This window comes from Tachysurus vachellii, chromosome 12 (genome assembly GCF_030014155.1).
Source record: "Tachysurus vachellii isolate PV-2020 chromosome 12, HZAU_Pvac_v1, whole genome shotgun sequence".
In the NCBI taxonomy this organism is placed as follows: domain Eukaryota; kingdom Metazoa; phylum Chordata; class Actinopteri; order Siluriformes; family Bagridae; genus Tachysurus; species Tachysurus vachellii.
In genome coordinates, this window is record NC_083471.1 from 4,875,933 (window position 1) to 4,898,432 (window position 22,500).

Sequence of the window (22,500 nt, forward strand, 5' to 3'; positions counted from 1 at the left end):
AGGGTCAGTTCCATTATCGTAAGCAAGTTGGCTAACTGCTAGTAACACTTGTTATGTGGTTGAAAAACATAAAAGTGTACGTAAAAAAAGTAAATAAAAATAAATGAAAGCTACATCTTGCTCTGTTTTTTTGTTTCTTCTTTCAATCTGCATAGCATGACTCTTTCCAGCGCCCCGCCCGTCCGCAGAGGAAGCACTCCGGTTCCGTTCAAATATCAGCTCAGAAGAGAAGAAGCAGTCAACGATGACTGTGACTGGACGCCAGGAATCGGTGTAACTGAAGCAACGTCGCCTCCTCCAGTTAGCTTCGTCCCAGCTCAGGATGAGGCTGCGGGTGCTTACGTGGAGGAAAAACAGGGAGGACCGTTCAGGATCGCCCTGCTCGGCCAGAACGGCGTGGGGAAGACGTCGCTCGCTATCGCCCTCGCAGGGGAAATAGACAGAACTGCATCTGTGGACTCAGATGGTACATCAAATTGATTCACTACGGCAAATCATAAGATGGAGCGATAATAGTGCTTTGCATATACGTTAGTACTGTTGTTACGGTTAGAGACCAAGAATATTGCTACGCTTAGCTATTTACAGGTTTATCAGAGGTCACTTGCTCTAGCGATTTTCTTGTGTGGATTGCAAAGAAAATTAACAGAGGAGTGAATTTATTGCTAATCTGAACGGTTCGGTTTGGTTTTTATCTATTAGCCTTAACACACACATTTGTCACTACATTACAGTCAGTTACAAAAAACAACACTCCATTTGAGATTCCACCAAACAGCGTAATTGTAATAAGGTCCTGATCATTGTTATTGATAAATAATTGGCGTTTGTGGAGTTTGCAGTGCTTTAGGGGCATCTTTCTTGTATTCCTGCTTCCTCCTCCAGTCCAAAGTCATGCCATGTAGACTGATTGGAATCTCTAAATTGTCTGGAATTTGTGAATGAGTGTGCACACCTGAGATTGGTCCAGGGTTCCACTATGATGTCCACCAAGACTCCTAAGATTCCACGTAAACCCTGCATAGGATAAGTGTTAGACACTTAGAGTCTAGATTAGCTAGTAATAAATGAATAAAAATGATTAAATAAAATGATTCATTATCATAATTTTAATAACTCAGGGACTCACATGGACATCAATTTGCATTGTGACTTTTTACCTCATAACATTTAATCCTAAATGATACTAAAGAATTGAATGAGGATGATGACGAGGATGATGACGATGATATTATTCAGTGGAACAATTCTCTGCACAAGTCTTTTATTTCTTTTTATTAAACATTGTTTAATGCTTTTCTGTTTTTTCTTATTGCCTCCACAAGCACTTGGTAAACAGAAATCAGAAGCATGACCTTGACTGTTAATATAGCGTGGCAGACAACAGCTTGATTTTTTTTTTCTTGTACTCTGTGGAGGTCTTATTGCAGTTACATAAGCACCTCTGTCGAGATATAGACAAAAAAAAAAACAGCAGTCTCTCAGGAGCTGTTCTCACCCGGGTGTGTGTGTGTGTGTGTGTGTGTGTGTGTGTGTGTGTGTGTGTGTGTGTGTGTGTCTGTCTCACAGGCGAGGGCTACGTTCGCACCGTTACCGTGGACAACGAGGAGAGCACCATCTTTATCTTTGATAACTGGAGACAGGTGAGATTTTAATACATCTACGTATCTTGTTCTTCTGAATGCTAGGTCAAGATTTATATTAGTCTTACATTTCCTTTTTTTTTTTTTTGCTTGTCACTCGAAGCTTCAGCAACACATTAGGAAAAGTGTTCATTTTGAACCTACAGGACAGATTAAGCTTTTTTTTTAATTAATATTTAGTTTTTTTTTTTTCTCGAATTAAAATTGTACATTATATTTATGCTAGCTGTTAAATATCTTAAATAAATTAATGTTAAAAATTGCCAATATACAAACAAATACAAAATTATTAACACAAACCAGACATACATTAGACAAAGTAGGTCCTCAACCACGCTCCTAAATAAGGTTTCAGTCTGTGCAAGTGTTCGGGATTTCACAGATTTCTTTGTCGATGAGAATATACATAGAAAAACCGCAGTTTAAAACAATTCTCTGACTTCTGCAAACTTTTCTCTTTTATTTGATTGTTTTGTTGTTGTTATCACACGTACTATACATAGTTCAGTGCAAAATAAACACCGGAATGAGACGACCAGAGTTTTTCCAGGTTCTCAGTAAGCTTATATATTTAATTCCATCCATCCATCCATCCATTTTCTACCGCTTATCCAGGGCCGGGTCGTGGGGTATACATTTAATTAATTATCCATATTTTAACCTGTTATAAATTCCAAAATTCTGATTATTTCTAAATGATGTGTTCAGAAGGGTAGAGATGCTGCAGTTTTTGCAGGACGAAGCTTCAGAGTCATTTCCTAACTCTAGCTTTGCTTGGATTGTACTTAGGATTTGTTGGTCAGCGATATGATGCAACGCTAATAAACAAAATAGTAAAACAGCACTTTTCACTCTGTGGGCCGGTAATGACATTTGTCTCTGGAGGAAGGTGTAGGCATAGAGGAAACCTGCTTAAAAGTCAGTAGTGAATGTGTGGTGTAGAGAAGGACAACATGCTGTGGCTGGGCATTAGAGAAAGATAAAAGTATATAGACACACCACTCCTAGACAAACAGTATGTTTCCTGTTATTTGATTTTTCCTGGATTTCGCAAGAATCGTTCCATGATTTCTTCTTTAAGATCGAAGAGATTTCCTAAGCTTAAATTAACTCAGAAAATCTTGTCATAGTTGTGATGTTTGTTGTAATGTTTTTCAGTATGAAAAACTCACACACAAGTCAATAATATTGTGGAAAATTTCCTTTTTTTTTACATGAATTGTTGGGGTTTTGTTGGTGTGTTGTTTTGCATGTGAACGAGGAGCTGTAAGAGAAAGCAGTTCCATCTAAAACGTATGAAAAGGCACAAAATCATAAAAAGTTGAATAAACCATGAATAAAAAACAGATAAACAGACAGATAAAACAGATAGATACAGACAGACAGACAGATATATACAGACAGATACAGACAGACAGAGAGACAGGTAGATAGTGTCAGCGATGCGGGGTAGAAACAGACCCAGATGCAGGATAGCTAAATTAAACTGATGTATTAACTTAATAAACACAAAACAGGGACAAAGACACGGAACAAGATGCAACACGGGACGAGACCAAGGAAGCGGCACCATAGGTAACGCGGCACGATTAAATACACAAGACAATTAACACATGAAGAACAGGTGTGCAGAGGCAGGGAGGAAGAGACAAGGGTGGGGCAGACACGTGAACACAGAACATAAACAAAAGCACGTGGCCAAAGTCCGAGCTGGATCTTGACAGACAGACAGACAGACAGACAGACAGACAGACAGACATAGATAGATAGAAACAGACAGATAGACAGACATACAGTACAGATAGATAGACAGACAAACAGATAGATAAAGCGTGTAAATGAAGTGCAGATAAATATGTAAATACAGTGTGGGTAGTGTGCTGCTGTCCTACATGCATGTTTAGTTGTTTAGTTGCATCACATTTCTCCGGTTCTTCAGCAATTGCATTGGCTTCCAGTAAAATATAGAGTTCAGTTTAAAATCCTGCTACTCACTTATAAGGCACTTCATAATCTTGCACCACAATACCTTACTCAACTTCTCCAGGTTTACACTCCTTCACGTGCACTCAGATCTTCATCTTCAATTTCTCTTGTGGTACCTCGGATTCAACTTACTACTATGGGTGCCAGATCTTTTAGTTATGTTGCCCCCTGCTTATGGAATTCTCTTCCCCTCGATGTTCGCAATAGCGAGTGCTTGCTGACTTTTAAAACACGTCTTAAGACTTATCTTTTTATACAGCCTTTCTTATAACATGTTTTATTGAGACTTTAAATGCACGTTTTATATATATATATATATATATATATATATATATATATATATATATATATATATATATATATATATATATATATATATATATATGCTGTTTGTTTATGTGTTTTGTCTTACCTGTATATTGCTTGTAAGGTGACCTTGGGTGTTCTGAAAGGCGCTATGAAATAAAATGCATTATTATTATTATTATTATTATTATTGTGTTGTGCTGTGAATGAGTGCCTGGGGTTCTACAACAGCCACATTACCACTGCACTTTTCTAGCATGCTTGTTTTAATTTAAAATTTATTCCTATAGTTATAGCTGTCCCCATTAAGGCCAACATCCTCACGTGATTTCACAATGTAACTGGTTTATGTTAATACTCCAAGAATTGATCACTTTCACACTACATCATTCAATCAAGTAGTTAAAGTATGGAATGAAATCTGAAATTTATCTGCACTATAAATATTTTTTCTTAAATCAGACTGACCACATACTCTTTTACAATCTATTAGTCGGTCATTAGTCATTACTTGGACACCAATGCTAATTTGTATGCTAATTGCCTGTCTGTTTTTCCAACAGGATCTGTCCATGCTGGTGTGTGAAGTATGTGTGTTGGTGTTTTCGGTGACAGACCGGCGCAGCTTTCACCGCACGGCTCAGCTCCGCCTCCTTCTCAGGGAAAACCAACCTCAAACTCCCATCATCCTCGTGGGCAATAAGAGCGACTTGGTGCGCTCACGTGAGGTCAGCACGGAGGGTACGTCCTTCAGAACCTCTCAATGCTGATTTGGAAAGATACTATATATTTGGGTTATTTTCAAAGCTATATGTGGGATCCATTTTCATTTAGAGAAGTGCAGTTTTTTTTTTATCATCTCTTACTGAAAACAAAACCAATTACTCCAGACTATTTTCAGGACAGGATTTATTTACTTCAAGTCAGTCTTTTCTTGGCTTAGCAAAAGAAATCAGAACTTGAACAGCACGTGACTCGTATCATGTGAAAGTCAGGACCTAGCAACGGCTAACAACAATAGCTGAATAGCTAAATACTGAACATCATGGAAGGTTAAATACGTGAGACACAAAAATTAGCGGAAGTCGGATACACAACATATTACAAAAAAGTACAAAGATGTGAAAGTGTCTGCTCCGGCACAGTACAACAAGACCTGTTGGTTTATTTTTCACACTGATGCGAAAACGCGAGACAAGATGATATTTTAAGCGCTCACGCGCTGTATTTATCCCCTCGTGTTTGATGGTGTTGCAAATAGGATGGTTAAAACCAGGGTTTAAAAATGGACCTATAATTATAACACAGGATTGCGTTTACATTGGAATTAGAATAATGATCCAGGTTTAATTATTCAAGTGTGAAAAGCTTTTTAGGATAAATAAATAAAGTCTTACTTACTTACAGTACTTATTATGTTCCACTTGTAGGTCTCTGTTGGACTAACCGTTGGATTGTGACAAAACACACTGAAGCTATAACACCTAAAAGTGTTTCTTATTGCAGTTTTATATATTTTATACAGTTGCTACAGAAATTACTGAACACAACTTTTTTCCCACAGAGTGCAAAATTTTTACCAACATTTTAAAATCTTTAACAACACAAACCGAAGTAGAGAGATTAAGATTGGACAAAGTAGAGAGATTAAGATTGGACAAAGTAGAGAGATTAAGATTGGACAAAGTAGAGAGATTAAGATTGGACAAAGTAGAGAGATTAAGATTGGACGAAGTAGAGCGATTAAGATTGGACGAAGTAGAGAGATTAAGATTGGACGAAGTAGAGAGATTAAGATTGGACGAAGTAGAGAGATTAAGATTGGACGAAGTAGAGAGATTACGGACGAAGTAGAGAGATTACGATTGGACAAAGAGAGATTACGATTGGACAAAGTAGAGAGATTAAGATTGGACGAAGTAGAGAGATTACTATTGGACGAAGTAGAGAGATTACTATTGGACGAAGTAGAGAGATTACGATTGGAAGAAGTAGAGAGATTACGATTGGACGAAGTAGAGAGATTAAGATTGGACGAAGTAGAGAGATTAAGCCTTGATCCAGAGCCAATGTGATCACATGTAGATTTATTTTCTAGAAGATATGGTTCTTTAAATTGAGTTTTTTTGTGTGTAGCTTGACCTTTGTGTTGGTTTTGATTAATGCCTGGAGGTTTCTGCTAGCACCATTACTCTTTACTGCAATCTCTTTCGATTTCTGCCCATCAAATCTCTCTCACCTTACTATTGCTTCTGACTCTTTAAAGCTTTCTCTCTCTCTCTCTCTCTCTCTCTCTCTCTCTCTCTCTCTCTCTCTCTCTCAACATTTAATGTTTGATTAATTACATGACTGTTTTAACAATGAACCAACAAACAAGACCAAAGGAAAATAAAGGAAAATAAAAGCTAATAACAAATACAATAAACACTAATTTAACACTGAATTTAAGTAAAATATATACACACACACACACACACACACACACACACACATATATATATGTGTGTGTGTGTGTGTGTGTGTGTGTGTGTGTGTGTGTGTGTGTATAAATATTTAAATAAATAATAACAGAATTGGATTAGATTAGTGTGTGTGTGTATGTGTGTGAGGTACACTGCTGGAGGATGTAGGTTTGGATGTTGGCAGATTAGTGAAAGCAGAGATACACACATACACAATGGTGGAGGACAGTAGTACCTACTCTGTGTGGGAGGATTTCATACTGAATGATTTTTTCCCTTCACACATATGCACTTACTGTACACACTCACACACGCACACTCACGCACGTACATACACACGCACACATGCACACACAAATGTGCGTGCACACAGACACATACACACACGTTCACATTCGAACACACACACAATGAAAAGACATGCAAGGAAAAACAATGACCAACATATATACACAACAAATACACACCAAGCCAAGACAGAGAGAGTTTGACATGCAAACACAGACACACACACTCACACCAAACCAAAGACAGAGAGAGAGAGAGAGAGAGAGAGAGAGAGAGAGAGAGAGAGAACAAATGCATACACTTATACATACATAACATGAACGTACATATAGGACTGTGTCTTTTATGTAATCTTAACTCTACATTATCAGTAAGTGTGTGTTCATCTGTGTATTCTGTCATATTAGGGAGGATCAGAATGTGTCTGCATTTCAGAAAAAAATACAGTATGTAATGACGGTATCGTCATTCTCATTATCACATAAATCCATCTACAGCTTGTTGAATGACATTTAAGGTTAATTGCATTCGGAGGAAATCATAATGTTCTCACTTCAAACACGAATTGTCTAGTCTTTTTCCCCTGTATTTTTTTCCCCATTTCCTTGCTATAACAGGATTTAAGAATATCTCGAGTGTGTGTGTGTGTGTGTGTGTGTGTGTGTGTGTGTGTCAGGGATGATGTGACGTTTTATAATGAGGTTTTTCACCTGGAAAGGCACACATCTATTACCCTGCTCTCACTGTGTAGTGTTTACAGAGCACAGTGATGATGACTCACAAGGAGAGAAGGGAGCATGGGATTTCAAAACAATTGTCACACTAACCTAAACCAGTCCCTCTAGAAATTCACAATTTTGCGATTGCTTGTATGAAAACGAACTTGCAATTACAACAAATTTCCACAGATTTTTCACAAGGCATGTCATGTGACTTCATGACAACACGTATTCAGCCGAAATCCATCTTCAATCCATGCGTGTGGAACACGAATACTTTTATCATTGAAAGTAATTACATAAGTGTTTCCACTGGTAGGAGTTTAAAGAAAGAATTCTGTGCTTGAAATTTCACCGATTCGGTAGTTTTCCGCTAGCTGCTCTAAAATGTCTGTGCAAATGTGTTTATTTTGAGAAATCCCAAAATAGTGGATTATAATCAGATTGTTCCCGACAAAAATGCTTGCATTTGCTTGAAACTTGCTTGAGTTGGCAAAATGACAAGCACAGGAATTCTAAGCTTTAAACCCAAAGCCCTAATTTATTAGCAAAAGCGATTACTACTGTGTTTCTTTCACAGAGGCTCGATCCAACGCTGCACTCTATGAGTCTCCTTATGTGGAGCTGTCTGCATCTCTGGACCACGGCACCACCAAGCTTCTGGAGCTGGCTGTGCGGGCAGCACGAGGAGAAAACCTGGGATCCTTAGGGGTCATCGGGGCAGATGGAGCGACAGGAGGTCGGCGTGAGAGCCTGAGCACAAGGGCTAAGCGATTTCTGTCTAACCTTGTACCACGCTATCCTCGAGAAAAAGAGCGCGACGGCGGAAAGTTCTTCAGGCAGAAATCTCGCTCCTGTCATGATCTTGGAGCTTTGTGAGTCATAGACTGATAGAGTGGTAGAGAAGCTGAAAAACAAAGAGAGACAAAAGTAAGAAGGAGAGAAAGAGGAGTAAGATTGACAATGGAGCGTTAAACGACCAGAGCCTAGAAAGAAACAAGTTTTAGAGAGGTGTATGAAAGTAAGAAGTACAGAAATGAATTTTAAAAAGTAAAATAAATTACCTTAATAATATCTAAGGCCAGGTGATTGAGGTAAAACTGTAGACCTTTGTCTGAATGAACAAATGTAGATTGCATGCTCCATTATATACAAAAAAAATCAAATGGTATAGGCAGTCCAGTTACTGTGAGTATTTGTGGTATCCTGCTATATTTGTGTACTCCAGCATCCTGGGGAAATCAGCTTTCTGTTCAAACAGTAGAATGAACCTTTTTTTAACAGATTGCAATCACCTTACTGACTGTGCCGCTGAATTGTACGTGTGAGAACTTACATTCTTAAATCCCAAAGGTCCATTCTCCGTTACTCAGAGGTGCATTAAAATATTTCGCAAAAGTCAAGATAGCATTCTGTGCCTTCATTTAAAAGTCAATATCATCAGTCTTGATCTGCAGTCAGCTCTTGATGAAGCTCTGTGGGTCGATTTGATCGATCCGATTGGTAAGTAGTAAAAATAGCAATGTGAAACAAACATAATATTATAAAAATAATTTTATACATTTTTATGTTCTATTTATAGTCAGGAACTAATAATTCTTATACTAAATACTTTAAACGCACATACACACACACACACACACACTAAAATTAATAAATTAATTAATAAAAGAAATTAATAAACAGTGTGTAGTTAATGTTATTTAGAATTTTTGTAATGTGTCTTCCAAATAAATATTGATATTGAATAAGGCCTACCTAATCTAATATGAGAAGGTCAGGTGAGCATATGTGATGCAGATAATATCAAGAAACAGAACTGCTGTCTCAGTTTAAGTTCCTGTAAACCAGAGGATCGTTGCCTGGCTACAGTAGTCATAGAAACTGGGAAACATCACATCACAGGGGAAAATATATATATATATATATATATATATATATATATATATATATATATATATATATATATATTAGGAGGAAACTAATATATATATATATATATATATTTTAAGGAGGAAACTAATAATAATAAATCTCATTTTATATATATATATATATAAAATGAGATTTATTATTATTAGTTTCCTCCTTTTCAATCATTTTAGAAATAACAGGTAAAAATAGAAAGGTATGACTGAGAGATAAGCTACAGATTTATTTTTGGAAATGATAATAAAAATCAAGAACCTCACCTTAAAGTATTTAGAGCATCGTTTTATCAATTATTAATAATTAATTCAGAGCGTTTTCCGTTTTTTCATTCACAAATTATTCACGTCGATATTTAAACATAGTGTTTTCTGTCTTCATGAAAAGGGATGTGGGAAATGATGAGTTCACAATGTCGAGTAAACCGCTAGGTGGCGACAGAACCTCACTAATCATCCACAGAAACGTCTTTCTTGTAGATCAGTGGTTCCCAAACTGGGGTACGCGTACCCGGGGTACCCTGGGGGGTATGCCACGTGACAGAGGGTTACGCGAACAAAATGCTGACGTGTACTGTTAATGTAATTATACCGCACCTAATATTCAAGCAGACATTTCTCAGACTAAACATAAAGACGTGTCCACTCAAGTGTACTCACAGCAAAGTAGCCAGTTAGTGCCATAAAAGATCAAATTCATGACATCCAATCAAATTACCCCATCTGCGGTAAACAAAAATCTGTGTCCACTCAAGTGTCATGCATAAGTGCACGCCTTTACGTATCGCGTGTAATTTACACACAGTTTCACGTCGCATCGCTGATATGGCAGAAGATGTTTTAAAACAACTATTGCTTCGCATAAAATCCAGCGATTTCTGCGCTTTAGAAATCGACGAATAGACTGATGTAGCTGGTTTGGCTCATCTGCTGGATTATGTCCGGTATATTTATGATGGTATTTTGGTGGTTTGGTGGATGGCTAAGTGGTTAGCACGTTCGCCTCACACCTCCAGGGTTTGGGGTTCGATTCCCGCCTCCTCCTTGTGTGTGTGGAGTTTGCATGTTCTCCCCGTGCCTCGGGGGTTTCCTCCGGGTACTCCGGTTTCCTCCCCCGGTCCAAAGACATGCATGGTAGGTTGATTGGCATCTCTGGAAAATTGTCCGTAGTGTGTGATTGCGTGAGTGAATGAGTGTGTGTGTGCCCTGTGATGGGTTGGCACTCCGTCCAGGGTGTATCCTGCCTTGATGCCCGATGACGCCTGAGATAGGCACAGGCTCCCCGTGACCCGAGGTAGTTCGGATAAGCGGTAGAAAATGAATGAATGAATGAATGAATGAATGGATTCGCCATCTATTCTCTGCCACCCCACAGCACACCTGCCCATTTCTGAGCAAGAGAGTCTCATTGAAATCTCTACGAGTGGCGCTTTGAAAATTGAGTTTACACAAAAATCACTAGCAGATTTCTGGATAGCTTTGCATGCAGATTATCCTGCCTTAGCAGATCGCACTTTGAAAACATTACTGCCCTTCTCGACAACATACCTGTGTGAAAGTGGGTTTTCAGCGCTTACCTACGGTGGCCGGGAAGTGCAAAACAAATTAACAAAACCGAAAACACATTAACAAAACCCAAACCAAATTAACAAAACCGAAAACACATTAACAAAACCCAAACCAAATTAACAAAACCCAAACCAAATTAACAAAACCGGAAACACATTAATAAGTCAGACAACCCGGAAGAGGTTGGTATAATTTGTGAATGGAAACTTACCATCATCGGACGAGACACCTTTCATTCACCTTTATATCTTTAATGACAGTTGTCTTGTCCAATGATCGGTAAGTTTCCATTCACAAACTATACCTACCTACTTACCAGTATAAAGACTCTGCATAGACAATGATTTATGACTAAAACTGTCTCCGATACAACCAAACATCCCAGAGTTATACAAGTCATTGCAAGCACATCCATCTCATTATACGGTGTCACTTAAAAAAAAAAAATCATAAAAATATATATGATTTTTATAGTAAAGTTGTGTTTGATCAAATAAGTTATTTTATGAAGGTGCATGTGTTTAAAATGCATGTTTAAAAAAAAGGTCGTGACCACAATTGGGGGGTGGGGGGGTGGGGGGTACGGCTCTGTAAAAAGTTTGGGAACCACTGTTGTAGATTATGGAGTCGTGATCTAAAAAAAAGGATCAATTGGTGCCTATTTGTGGAGTAAATACCGTGAGTGTGACACAAACACCTGAAGCATTATATTTTCTCAGAAGAAAATGGCAAGTGTAATATTAGCAAATGGAGTCAGATGTATCTATTATTTCCTATTATAAGATTACAATAAAAGCAAACAAGATTATTAAACCTAATTCTAATCATATCTGAGTAGCTTTAAGCTTTACATTTTTGTTCTTTTGTTGTTCATTTTTGAAATTTTCATATCGGTAAGAATAAGAATTAATGGTATGTATTTTTAACAAAAGAGACAAGCCCCATATGTACAATCTTTATTCATGAACATCCCGAAAAACCAGTCGTCTTTTATGCAAAGTCTGTCAGTTAATGCGCTGAAACAATGAAGAGTAATTACAAGGTAAGTAATTTCAATATGCATACCTCTAAAAGCTTTACATTTTTGTTCTTTTGGTCGATCATTTCTCTTCTTTCTAGAAAAATAATTAGCAGTAGCAAAAGTATTTATTATAAGACTTTTATTTCAAGCTTAAAATGAGCAAAGATATCTCTTTTTTTTAATTCTTTAATTTATTTATATCCTATTATAAGATTACAGTAAACAAAACCTAAGATTATTAATCCTATTACTAACTAAAACATGTTTGACTACATTTAAGATTTTTTTTTTTTCTTCTGGCAGATCATTTTGTTTATTTCGAGAAAGAAATACAAGGACAAAGATTATTTCATTTCATGAAATGAGTAAAAATGTCTAGAATTAGTTTTAAATTTTATGTCTTGTAATCTTCTATATGGAAACTAGATTCAACAAAACTAGATTCAGCAAATTTTAGCTTGCTTACTGATGCATTTTCAGTGATATAAAACCCAAACATAAAATATTTTCGTTTTTGTACGTAATTTAAGTATGTTAGCTTAATCACACTTGTTCTTGTCAACCAGGAGCATAGGCTAGCTAGTGGATTTAAAAAACAAAAACATGTATAGAACAAGAAAGATAAATAAACAACATATACAGTCAAATAAATGTAAAAATTGCTAACATGCTGTAAATGAGTATTTGAGAGCTAAAATCCACCCACTATTCATTGCTGAAGTGAGTTATGTCACCTGGAGTGCGTCACATTTTTGTAATTTTTTTCAGTGAACAATTGTGTGTGCGTCAATGCTAAGATATTTCACAATAGAATAACATATAAAAAAACCCAAATGAATCTATTGCAAATACATGTGCTTATCAAAATCTGTCTGTTTAGTCTATTACAGAAATGGTCTCAGTTTCAAACATCCGTGGAACTGAACTGGCCCGGTAAATAAAAGCAACTTTAAGAAACTCATTTAATCAAATCTATCACCCAGCTTAATTAGCAAAAATATTACTATTGCAGATTTAGAGTTAGTAATGTTTCAATTAACATTACTGACTACACAGTAACATGTTTGTACACATCAAATAATGATGATTTATTCTTATTAACTTATTATTTATGATAATACTAATTTGTTATGATTTTAATATGTTTATAGACCCATGGAGGATAGTTCAAGCTCTCAAAGCATACTGAAATACTGGCAACCTAATCAAATGACAAGGTGGAGCTTTATTTCTGGTGAAATAAATCAGCAGCTTCATCTCCTACAACAATCAATTCTCACATATTGGCTTCTTCCTTGTAAACAACTCGAATAGCGATGTTTTTTTTTTTTACATTTAAAAAAAAAAACCACCAGTGTTTTATGGTGTAGCTTGGAGACTAGTCCAACTTTTCCAGTGACATTCTTTGAAGTGGAAAACATTTTAGCTATAGAACATAAGCTTATTAAAAACATATTAGCATAACATATTAATAAAAGCAACGTACCATTACTTACTGGAGTGGCGTGAGAAGAACAGAAATGAAGAAACAATAAATAGGATTGAAAGAAATTTACAGTCATTAAGAAAGACAAGATGATTGTGTCAATTATAGAAACAAAGGCTGAAGACTCATTACCAAAATATGGTGACATTTATTGGAAAGATAAACATTGTGCTTGCGTAAATGACAACTTAATTATAATGCTATTTAAGAAGTGTTAAAAATACATCTAAACACTTGCTAGTACACAATGTTGAACCTAATGTAAGAATAAAACGCACTCTTTTCACATCTGTATGTTGTACAGACTCTTTTTTTTAACACCAATATTGAAGTACCAGCAAAGTACGTTTTCCATCAGTAAAGTCTAGTTTAGATAACATAGTTAACAAATGCTACAAACATTAATGTGGTTAAAGCGATCATTGCTGATCTACCTTACTGATTTCTTGTTTAAAATATTTAAATGTTTTGGACAATGTAAATTATGGAATAGGTTCAATATTGTGTGCCACTCAAAATCTCACAAGTCGAAACGATTGAAATTTACATATTGGTAAGAATAAGAATTAATGGTATGTATTTTTAACAAAAGAGACAAGCCCCATATGTACAATCTTTATTCATGAACATCCCGAAAAACCAGTCGACGTTTATGCAAAGTCTGTCAGTTAATGCGCTGAAACAATAAAAAGTAATTAGAAGGTAAGTAATTTCAATATGACAATGGCGTAAAGAATACCTCTAAATGTCAACAAAGGATTTGCTTAAACTAATGGAAATCAGTGATTCTGAATGAACTAGCTAGAGCCCAACTAAAACTCGGTAGCATAACAATTTAAGGGGTTTTGAATTTTTTTATTTTTTTAAAGTACTTGTGGGAAAATGTGGCCAATATTGCGAGTGGGGTAATACAATCAAGGGGTGCTTCAACAAATTCCACACAAATTTACGTAGGTGTATACACACTTACTGTATGCTGCAACTACCATTAAAGCTATTAATCTGTCAAGAGTCTAAATCCACCTTATATTTATCGTTGAGTTTTCTCCTGCACTCTATTGTCATTTTGGAAAACCAGGTTTTTCCACCAGTTTAATGCTTCATATGAGGGTTTTTTTTATTTTTTTATTATTATTTTTTTTTAAAGTTTTTTCTCCACCTCATATTTATACATTGTAATTTGACACTGATGATTATTCTATCTTTTTAAGCATTTTTTTATTCTTCAGAAAGGTCGCTCTACTACTAATTTTGGTGAAATCCTTAGAAAGAATAATCAGTTACAAAACTTGAGACAATAGTATCAGGTACAAAGGTTATATACAGCATGAAATTGTCTATTCCAGCATCTAATCTCATTTAACCTCATGCAACAATAACAATTTACATACTTACACTCTTCTTTTATTAAAAGGAAGCATAGTGTCATGTAGCAATTTTAAAAACAGAAAAACCTTCATTGGTATTGTCTCCTGTAATAAATTTGTAGATCTTGATGGCGATGAACATGATTCAGATAATGTTTTCCAGATAAAGATCGTCTAGAGTGTAAAGATATTCATACCCAAACAATTCAAAATCTGACCTATAAATATCATAGAGTTTCCTCCTCCACTCTGTGGGAATGTTGGAATACCAGGTCTTCATTTCATCAGCGTTGGCTTTCCTTTTTTCGTACGGTTGAAAGTTAACAATGTTATCGACTTTAAGTAATCGCAGCAGCTGAGCAGCGTCTTCCTCTATGGTTTCCATCTTCCCAATAAAGTCGTAATTGATAATGCAGGGATGGCACATGTGAACTGTTTGCTTCCAGTGTTCATCAAACTTTGCGTAATCTCTTGCTGGGAGGCTCAGAATATATTGAATAAAGTCGCTGAAAGAAGGAACAATGCCCTGAGCGTTTGCTTGCTTTACAGATGCTGGTGGATTAGAGACATTTCCAAACTGCTTTAATATTTGTATCCCGATTCTTTCATAATATATCTGATTTGGGCTTTGAAGCTTATCTTTGTATGCTGAAATCAGTCGGACAAAAGGATCTCGAACAAATATAAACTTTTTGTAGGTCTGAAGTTTTTGTTTCATCGCTGCTTTGGGGTATGTGTTAAGGTGCTTTAGAGATGATCCGTGAACTTCCTTGATGGGGATGTCTTGAGGGTTCTTGTAAGGTACACCGTACATTTTCAGACTCTCGCTCAGAACAATCATGATCCGTTTCCATGCGGTGCAGGCAACCTTTGGAACGTAGCAATAAATTATTCCATGCCGGTCATCTACAAGTAGGTTGTGCAACTCCTCATTTTGGATGTTATCAAATGACTTCCGTTTGCCAGTGATGTCCAAGTTACTGTTAGATTTGCACTGTTTATAAAGCAGTACCTTTCTGTAGTACTGTCTGTGCTTCAGGTCCAGTGACACCGGGCTCGTGCAGATCTTTCCCTCACATCTCCTGTCCTTGAATTTGTCCAGCCTCGCTCTGGTTTCAGTTTCTGTCTTAGTTTTTGCATCAGTTTTTTCTGCAGTTCCGTTTTCTTTTTGTTTGTATGTAAAAATCATCAAAGAAACAAAGCCCAGTATTGACAAAACTAAGTACAATTTCTTAAACTTGCTCATTTTGTCTGGTAGCTGAGAGAATCTTATTCTGAAAGAGGCTCAGCACACAGAACAGCTATAAACTAAAGAATTTAATTAGGGGCGGAGTTTGTTCAACTTGTCAGGTGTGATGTCAGATGATTGTGTTTAAGATAAACATTTCTTTTTTGCTAAATGTAATCTTCTATTCTATAAATCAAAGTCATAACCTATACGTTATTTACGGAAAGGTACATACACAGAAATTATGCTAATTGAGGTAATATTTCTATTTCAATATTATCTTATTGTTTAATAACATAAGATGTTATTAAATGTCTTTATTAAATGTCATAAAATGTCTAAGCTTAATGATCTATATTAGTTAAAGAGAAATAATATTAACTCTCTTGATTCAAGATGTTTTCACTCGCTTCACTTCACTGTCTTCAATTCCTTTCTTCAGTGTAATTAATTGTGTAGTAAAATGTGTTGTAAATTTTATGTCGCTCAGTGTCAATTAAGAGCAATAAAGAAAGCTTCTGGCGCCCCCTTGTGGCAAAAATGCGAGACTTTTGCCCTAAATTTGTCTTAAACAGTTGTCGATTCGCTACAAGAAAGTTGCATAACAAATAAAGAATGTACTCTAAATAAAATGGTAAATATTTCTGTAAATAGATGTTTATTGAACATTTTTGAAAGAAGTCTCCAGTTCCAGCACTGCAAAAGAAATATCTTGAATCTAATCAAATTGATCTACTATTTCTTATTATAAGATGACAACAAATCAAATCTATAACATATAACAAAATTAACATATTTTACTATTTTTAAGCCTTAAATGTTTTTGTTTTGATGCCTGAACATTTTTCTTCTTTCAAAAAATAAGCTGCCAATGAAGAAGAAAATTTCCATCTCAAAATAGTCAAATATATCTAAAAATACTATTTAAATTATAAAATTCATTCATTCATCTTCTACCGCTTATCCGAACTACCTCGGGTCAAAAAGCTCCAATTTGAGTAAAAGAATTTTTATTGTTTTGCAAGAACAGGCCTTTCTCGATTATCCACATATTTACTTGTGCATTCTAGCATCTAACTTTAGCTGAGTTTAGTGAATTATTTTAGACCAAAAAATAAAAATTATTGTTTGGGTAAATGGACTCTATATATGTACTATATATAAAGACCTATATATATAGGTCTTTAGTAAACTGTTGGCACAAAGTTGGAAGCACACAACTGTGTGTCTTTGTATGCTGTGTAACAAGATAACAAAGCAAGCTCTAAACCAAAGACATTGTTTGTCAAGTCTGGTGTGGTGGAACTCAGGGCTATGATCTCAACCCCATTAAACACCTTTGTCAAACTGGAACGGCAATCATCTCACCCGTCATCGGACCTCACAAATGCTATGTGGATGAATGAACACATCCGCAAGTCCCTGCAGCGAATAGTGAGGATGGCTGAGAAGATCATTGGAGTCTCTCTGCCCTCTATCATGGACATTTACACCACACGCTGCATCTTCAAAGCCAACAGCATTGTAGATGACCCCACACACCCCTCACACACTCTTCACCCTCCTGTCATCTGGAAAAAGGTACAGAAGCCTTCGGCCCTCACGACCAGACTGTGTAACAGTTTCTTTCCACAAGCCATTAATAACTGAACTGATCTGTACAGAGCACAACACACACACACACACAAACACACACACAGTAAACTGCAATGGACTGCAATGACTTCCAATATACATCCATGTTTACAGCACCACCATATAAAACTGTTTACATGCTGTTTTTGCTCTTTGCACAGGCTGTCTTTCACATTTGAGTTGACTGCTGTTTTGCAGAATACTTTACATTACCTCATGTAACTGCTGCTATAATACTGTGTTCATTCCAGTATTTCTGCACACGCAATATTGATTGGACATATAGTATTTACACTGGTCTGTGCTGTTTTTGTGTATTGTCTTTTGTCTTGCACTGTTTGCACTGTCTTTTGTCCTGCACTGTCTTTCTGTCTTTCTGTCTTGTTGTCTTTTGTCCTGCACTGTCTTATTGTCTTTTGTCCTGCACTGTCTTTCTGTCTTGTGGTCTTTTGTCCTGCACTGTCTTTCTGTATCGTTGTCTTCTGTCCTGCACTGTTTTTCTGTCCTTTTGTCTTGTCCTGCACTGTTTGCACCAGGCTGCACAGATGCACTTTATGTATCTAGGACTTACTTATTAAGTCCTTATCTCTGTCTTTGTCTTACTGTATGTAGCACATCACGGTCCTGGAGAAACTTTGTCTCATTTCACTGTGTACTGCGTCAGCTATATATGGTTGAAACGACAATTAAAGCTTCGTGACTTGACTTGACATCCCTACAGCCACACTCCAAAATCTAGTGGAAAACCTGCCCAGTAGAGTGTCGGCTTTTAGCAGCATTATTTTATATATAAATATACAGGAGTGTGTTGGTCAGGTGTCCATAATCTTTTGGACATATAGTGAATGTAGTGGACATATAGTGAATATAGTGAATATATATGACATATAGTGAATATAGTGAATATATATGAACTTCTTGGGTTAAAATAAAAAAGTGAATATAGTGAATATATATTGGACATATAGTGAATATATATGAACTTCTTGGGTTAAAATAAAAAAGCGTATCACCTAAAGAAATATTATGTCATAAAAAAAAAATATATATATATATAGACTGATAGATAGATAGATATGATGATAGTATGATAGATATAGATAATATGATTTTTTTTTTTTTTTGAGGTGCAAATAGCAATTTTTGGACCTGGTCCATACAAGATATTTTAAATTGTTTATTAAAGTGTATCCTGAGTAATTGACCAAACAGGGATGAAATATATTCATTGAGTGCTTTATGTTCTTATTTTAAGTAAAATGCTGAGGTTTCTTTTTTCTTGAAATGTGACTTAATGACGGCGTGTCGCTGCTCTTGCACTTGGTCAGCTTTCTCTCAGCAATATCGGTGTGGCTCAGAGACACAAACAGCCTCAATCGGCAACAACATGGAATAAACAACATGGCTAATAAGAAGAGCGTTTTTATCGAAGGTCAGTGTTTACTCTAGTTAAATATTACTCCAGACACGTCTAATAAGCCAAGCGTAGTTTATTAGGGCGGTCCAGGAGAAACCTAGATGCATTTTTTAATCCTGTCCGGCTTAGGGCTGTTTTGTCTGTAATGCTAGCTGTGCGTGGAGCTAGTTTTAGCATGCTAAGCTAACGTCTATGCTAGCTCGGCTAGTCAACGGGGTATCCATTGATTGTTTGCTTTAAGCTTTTTTTTTTCTTTTTTTTTTTTTTAAACTAACTGCAGCTGTAAAAAGGTGCATTTGTTCCACCAAACGTGAAGAATTCGAGTTATATCTGTGACACATACCCTTCAATGCACCACTATTTCCCAGGTGAAGTACGGCTTGTTTTATATTTATTTATTTATTCATTTGATTAAAGCGCCTCAGGTCCCAGGCTATGACATTTATCCAGCTAGCTTCAATCCTGTGCTAGTGAGCCTTCCTCGCTAAGATAAACACAAACACACAGGAATATACATATACACACAAAAAAAAAGAACGAATCGATTAGTTGCTTATTTAAAAAAAAAAAAATAAGCAAGCAAACAAACGTACAAAAAAAAACTTCCCAAGAAAGTCGATTAGCTTGTGGATGGATATGTAGCTAATGCTAATGCTAAAAAACAGCTAGCTCCCAAATCAGCTGTAATAAAGGCCTAGTAGCTTGGAATTATAGATCGAATCGTCGTTAAATAGATTTGTTTGGCTTAAAAATGTCGTCTAGCTTCAATCTATGTTTATTCAAGAAATTAAAGAGTTATTTTATTATAAATGATGTGTTTGTGTGTATAATTTAAAGTCCAGTGACTGATTGATTTGAATGGTTGGCTAACTTAGCTTATAGCTATGTCTGCAGGTTATTTATTATTAAAAAAAAAAAGTGTAAATAAAACAAAAACAAAACTGTTTTTTCTTCGAGAACTTTCTACTACATTCTCCAAGCCGCTGTTCCTATTTGTATTCACCACTTCAGCTGCTTTTTAAACACAATAACCTTTAGCTGAAGTCTACACAGAGGTTGGTGATGTTTGGTCTCATCACATTTTTAGTTTATATCATAAATGCACTGATTAGACGGACTGACTGATCAGACTCATCTCTGAACTTGTGCCTTGATGAGACATTTTAAATTTATTTGAGTCCTGGGATGTCATGCAATGAGGCCTGGTACATTTAGTGAGAATGATCACTCATATAATAATAATAATGATTAATATTATATAGTCTGATAAAATGTGGCCAAATTAGAAATCCAGACACATGATTTCATGGCTGGGATATTATTATTTTTTTAACCATAGTTTGCATCTCTGTCAGCTTCTCGGTTCTGGACGGTGTCTATTTTTGTCCTCAATCTCTGGTGTAAACGCCAAAGGTGTAAAAATGTTTATACATCATATAAGTTAGTTAGCTGAATGAAACACGTTTCCGTCATGGTGCTTTTAAGCAGGATTGTAGGTGGATTTACTCAAACAACCATATATAGGACCTCGAACAACGTTAACATAACATTCGTTTAAAAAGCTATGACAAAAATAACAAGTTATCGTATTTGTCGATGAAGTCGGGCAAGATTTAGTATGTCATTTCTTTCAGGGAACATAGTGAGGATTGATGTTCCCTGGTTTTTATGGTACACTATGGGAATTGATTATTTATTTACTTTTAAAGCGCAAACTTTCCAGTGTTTTGCGAAGGAGTGCGACATCCCTTAAAATAGCTGACTTCCTGATCCTGACTACCGATTTAAGGAGCTGATTAAAACGCAGCCAAAAATGTTACTCCTCACTGAGTCTTGCAAAACATTTCGGGTTTAAACGTAACACACCTGAAACTTGAATTTAACTGATATTTGAAGTTGTGTAACTTTAGTTACTTGTACTAATACGGCCTTCGTTGACTATGAACTCTGAAGTGTAATGTTTAGGCAGGATAATGACGTAATGCAAGATGTTTACGCTTATTATCAAAACGTAACACAGTCCAAGGCTTTTCCTGTAACTCTTCGTTAGCTGGCATTGCTGCATTTTAAACTTGGATATGGGTTAAACTGTGGATTATGTGCTAGATCGAGGGCTCGTCGGTCAAAGGTACAATGTGTGATTTAAAGGTGACGTGCAAAATATCAAGATCCATCGAGTTCCGGTCGGAAAACGCTGGTTTAGACGGGCTTCCTGTCAGAGTTTTAATAGGCACTTTACTCTACTTTCATTGGAAAGCAGCTAAAATCTGCTTGAAAGTCACTAGATGATTTCATGCGCTAATTAACATATTTTGACAATATTTTTACGCAGTATTTGCATTCTGTCTAGAGTGCGTTTTTGTGTCTCCTCCTATCAGAATTCCCGATATTTGATATCCGTTCTCGTTTACATATTTTTCTCTTTCGGTTGGCAAACAACAAAACAAGTAAGAAATAATGACAGAAGACTGCGTGTTAACCAGCGGTCACGTCACAGCCATTTCCAAGCTGCTGCTCTGCACCGCTAAAAATCCGTCCGAGTTTACGGCTGCGATTTTGTCTGTATTAATGTGAGAAAGCAGCAGAATGTTTTTTTTTTTTTTCTTTTTCTCTCTTTCTTTTCTTACACAGCACACAGTGACGGGAAAGTAGCTAGAAGGAAAGTAGCTAAGGTTTGTCCAGAAAAGCTTTGTCAGTAGAAACAGGCATTGTGAAAATCTTTCAGTCTTATTTTTTATTAATAAAATATGGAGTATAAGAAAACACTTATTTTAGGGGCATAATGTTGCACTAATATAATCTCTTGGGTGGTGCGATTTGGGAGGATACAAAAAGGTTATTAAGCTGTGCTGTCTTGTCCTTCTTTTTTTTCCTTTTCCCTTTCTCGCTCTTTTAAACGTATAAGAACGTTGTGTGTGGAGTCTCTCGTACATGCTTGTAATTTCAGCAGTTCAAGTAGTTTTCATAAATTAAAAAATCAAGCATTTTGGTACACAACAATCACAAAAAACTCCTGGAGGGATCGATTTAAAACAAACATGGGATTAGAATCGATATTTTCTGACCAGATTTGAAGATTTAGCAGAACCGGTGTAAAACCTGCACAGAAGAGAAAATGCACTACTTGCACATCACTAGTCGCAAACAGCTCTTAAGAAAAATGCTCCTGGCCAGGGATTTCATACATATATACAAAATAGATGACTGCTTTTGATCAGCGAATGAAAGCGAGACACCATCTGTGCTCATTTTCTACTGAACGTCATGTGGTTTGACATATAAAGCAGCCCCTGTGTGCGCGTGGGCTTTCAGCATAGGTCTGCAAGTCTGTGCCTTTATTTTTTGCCGTCATGATATTCATCTTCTCTGTATCTGTCTAAGCTCTTGATAGATCAGAAGCCAGCAGAGATGGAGGGTTCAAGCACAGCTGGAGTTTTTCCCTCTC

The 22,500-nt window shown here is 36.2% G+C and overlaps 3 protein-coding genes across 9 annotated transcripts in view; 2 read left to right on the forward strand and 1 right to left on the reverse strand.

Annotated features, from left to right (window-relative positions):
- Positions 1-8,777, forward strand: part of LOC132854996 (GTP-binding protein REM 2-like) — a 12,278-nt gene extending 3,501 nt beyond the window's left edge. The window contains exons 3-6 of the mRNA XM_060883689.1: positions 156-466; positions 1,570-1,643; positions 4,499-4,676; positions 7,985-8,777. Coding sequence (XP_060739672.1) covers positions 156-466; positions 1,570-1,643; positions 4,499-4,676; positions 7,985-8,283 — 862 coding nt within the window. The 3' untranslated portion in view covers positions 8,284-8,777. The remainder of the gene's footprint in view (positions 1-155; positions 467-1,569; positions 1,644-4,498; positions 4,677-7,984) is intronic.
- Positions 8,778-14,920: 6,143 nt separating this feature from the next.
- Positions 14,921-17,460, reverse strand: LOC132854997 (carbohydrate sulfotransferase 12-like). The gene is made up of 2 exons (XM_060883690.1): positions 17,372-17,460; positions 14,921-16,049 (listed from the first exon to the last, which is right to left on the reverse strand). The coding sequence occupies exons 1-2, from the start codon at positions 17,458-17,460 to the stop codon at positions 14,921-14,923; spliced, it is 1,218 nt and encodes a 405-aa protein (XP_060739673.1).
- A 1,456-nt stretch (positions 17,461-18,916) lies between these two features.
- The window catches only part of senp6a (SUMO specific peptidase 6a), an 18,250-nt gene continuing 14,666 nt past the window's right edge, over positions 18,917-22,500 (forward strand). For 5 of the 7 annotated variants that reach the window (XM_060882982.1, XM_060882985.1, XM_060882984.1 and 2 more), the window contains exons 1-2: positions 18,917-19,070; positions 22,437-22,500. The exon at positions 22,437-22,500 is cut by the window's right edge and continues 30 nt beyond it. In XM_060882982.1, coding sequence (XP_060738965.1) covers positions 19,040-19,070; positions 22,437-22,500 — 95 coding nt within the window. In that variant the 5' untranslated portion in view covers positions 18,917-19,039. Of the gene's footprint in view, positions 19,071-19,335; positions 19,424-22,436 lie in introns of all 7 variants that reach the window. The other 2 variants (XM_060882986.1, XM_060882989.1) reach the window with 2 other exon arrangements.

Coding starts and splice junctions, on each gene's coding strand:
- LOC132854997 (XM_060883690.1), bottom strand. CDS start 17,460: ATGATCTTCTCAGCCATCCTCACTATTCGCTGCAGGGACTTGCGGATG. Junction 16,050..17,371: donor TTTGTGAGGTCCGATGACGG/GTGAGATGATTG, acceptor AGCCTCTTTCAG/AATAAGATTCTCTCAGCTAC.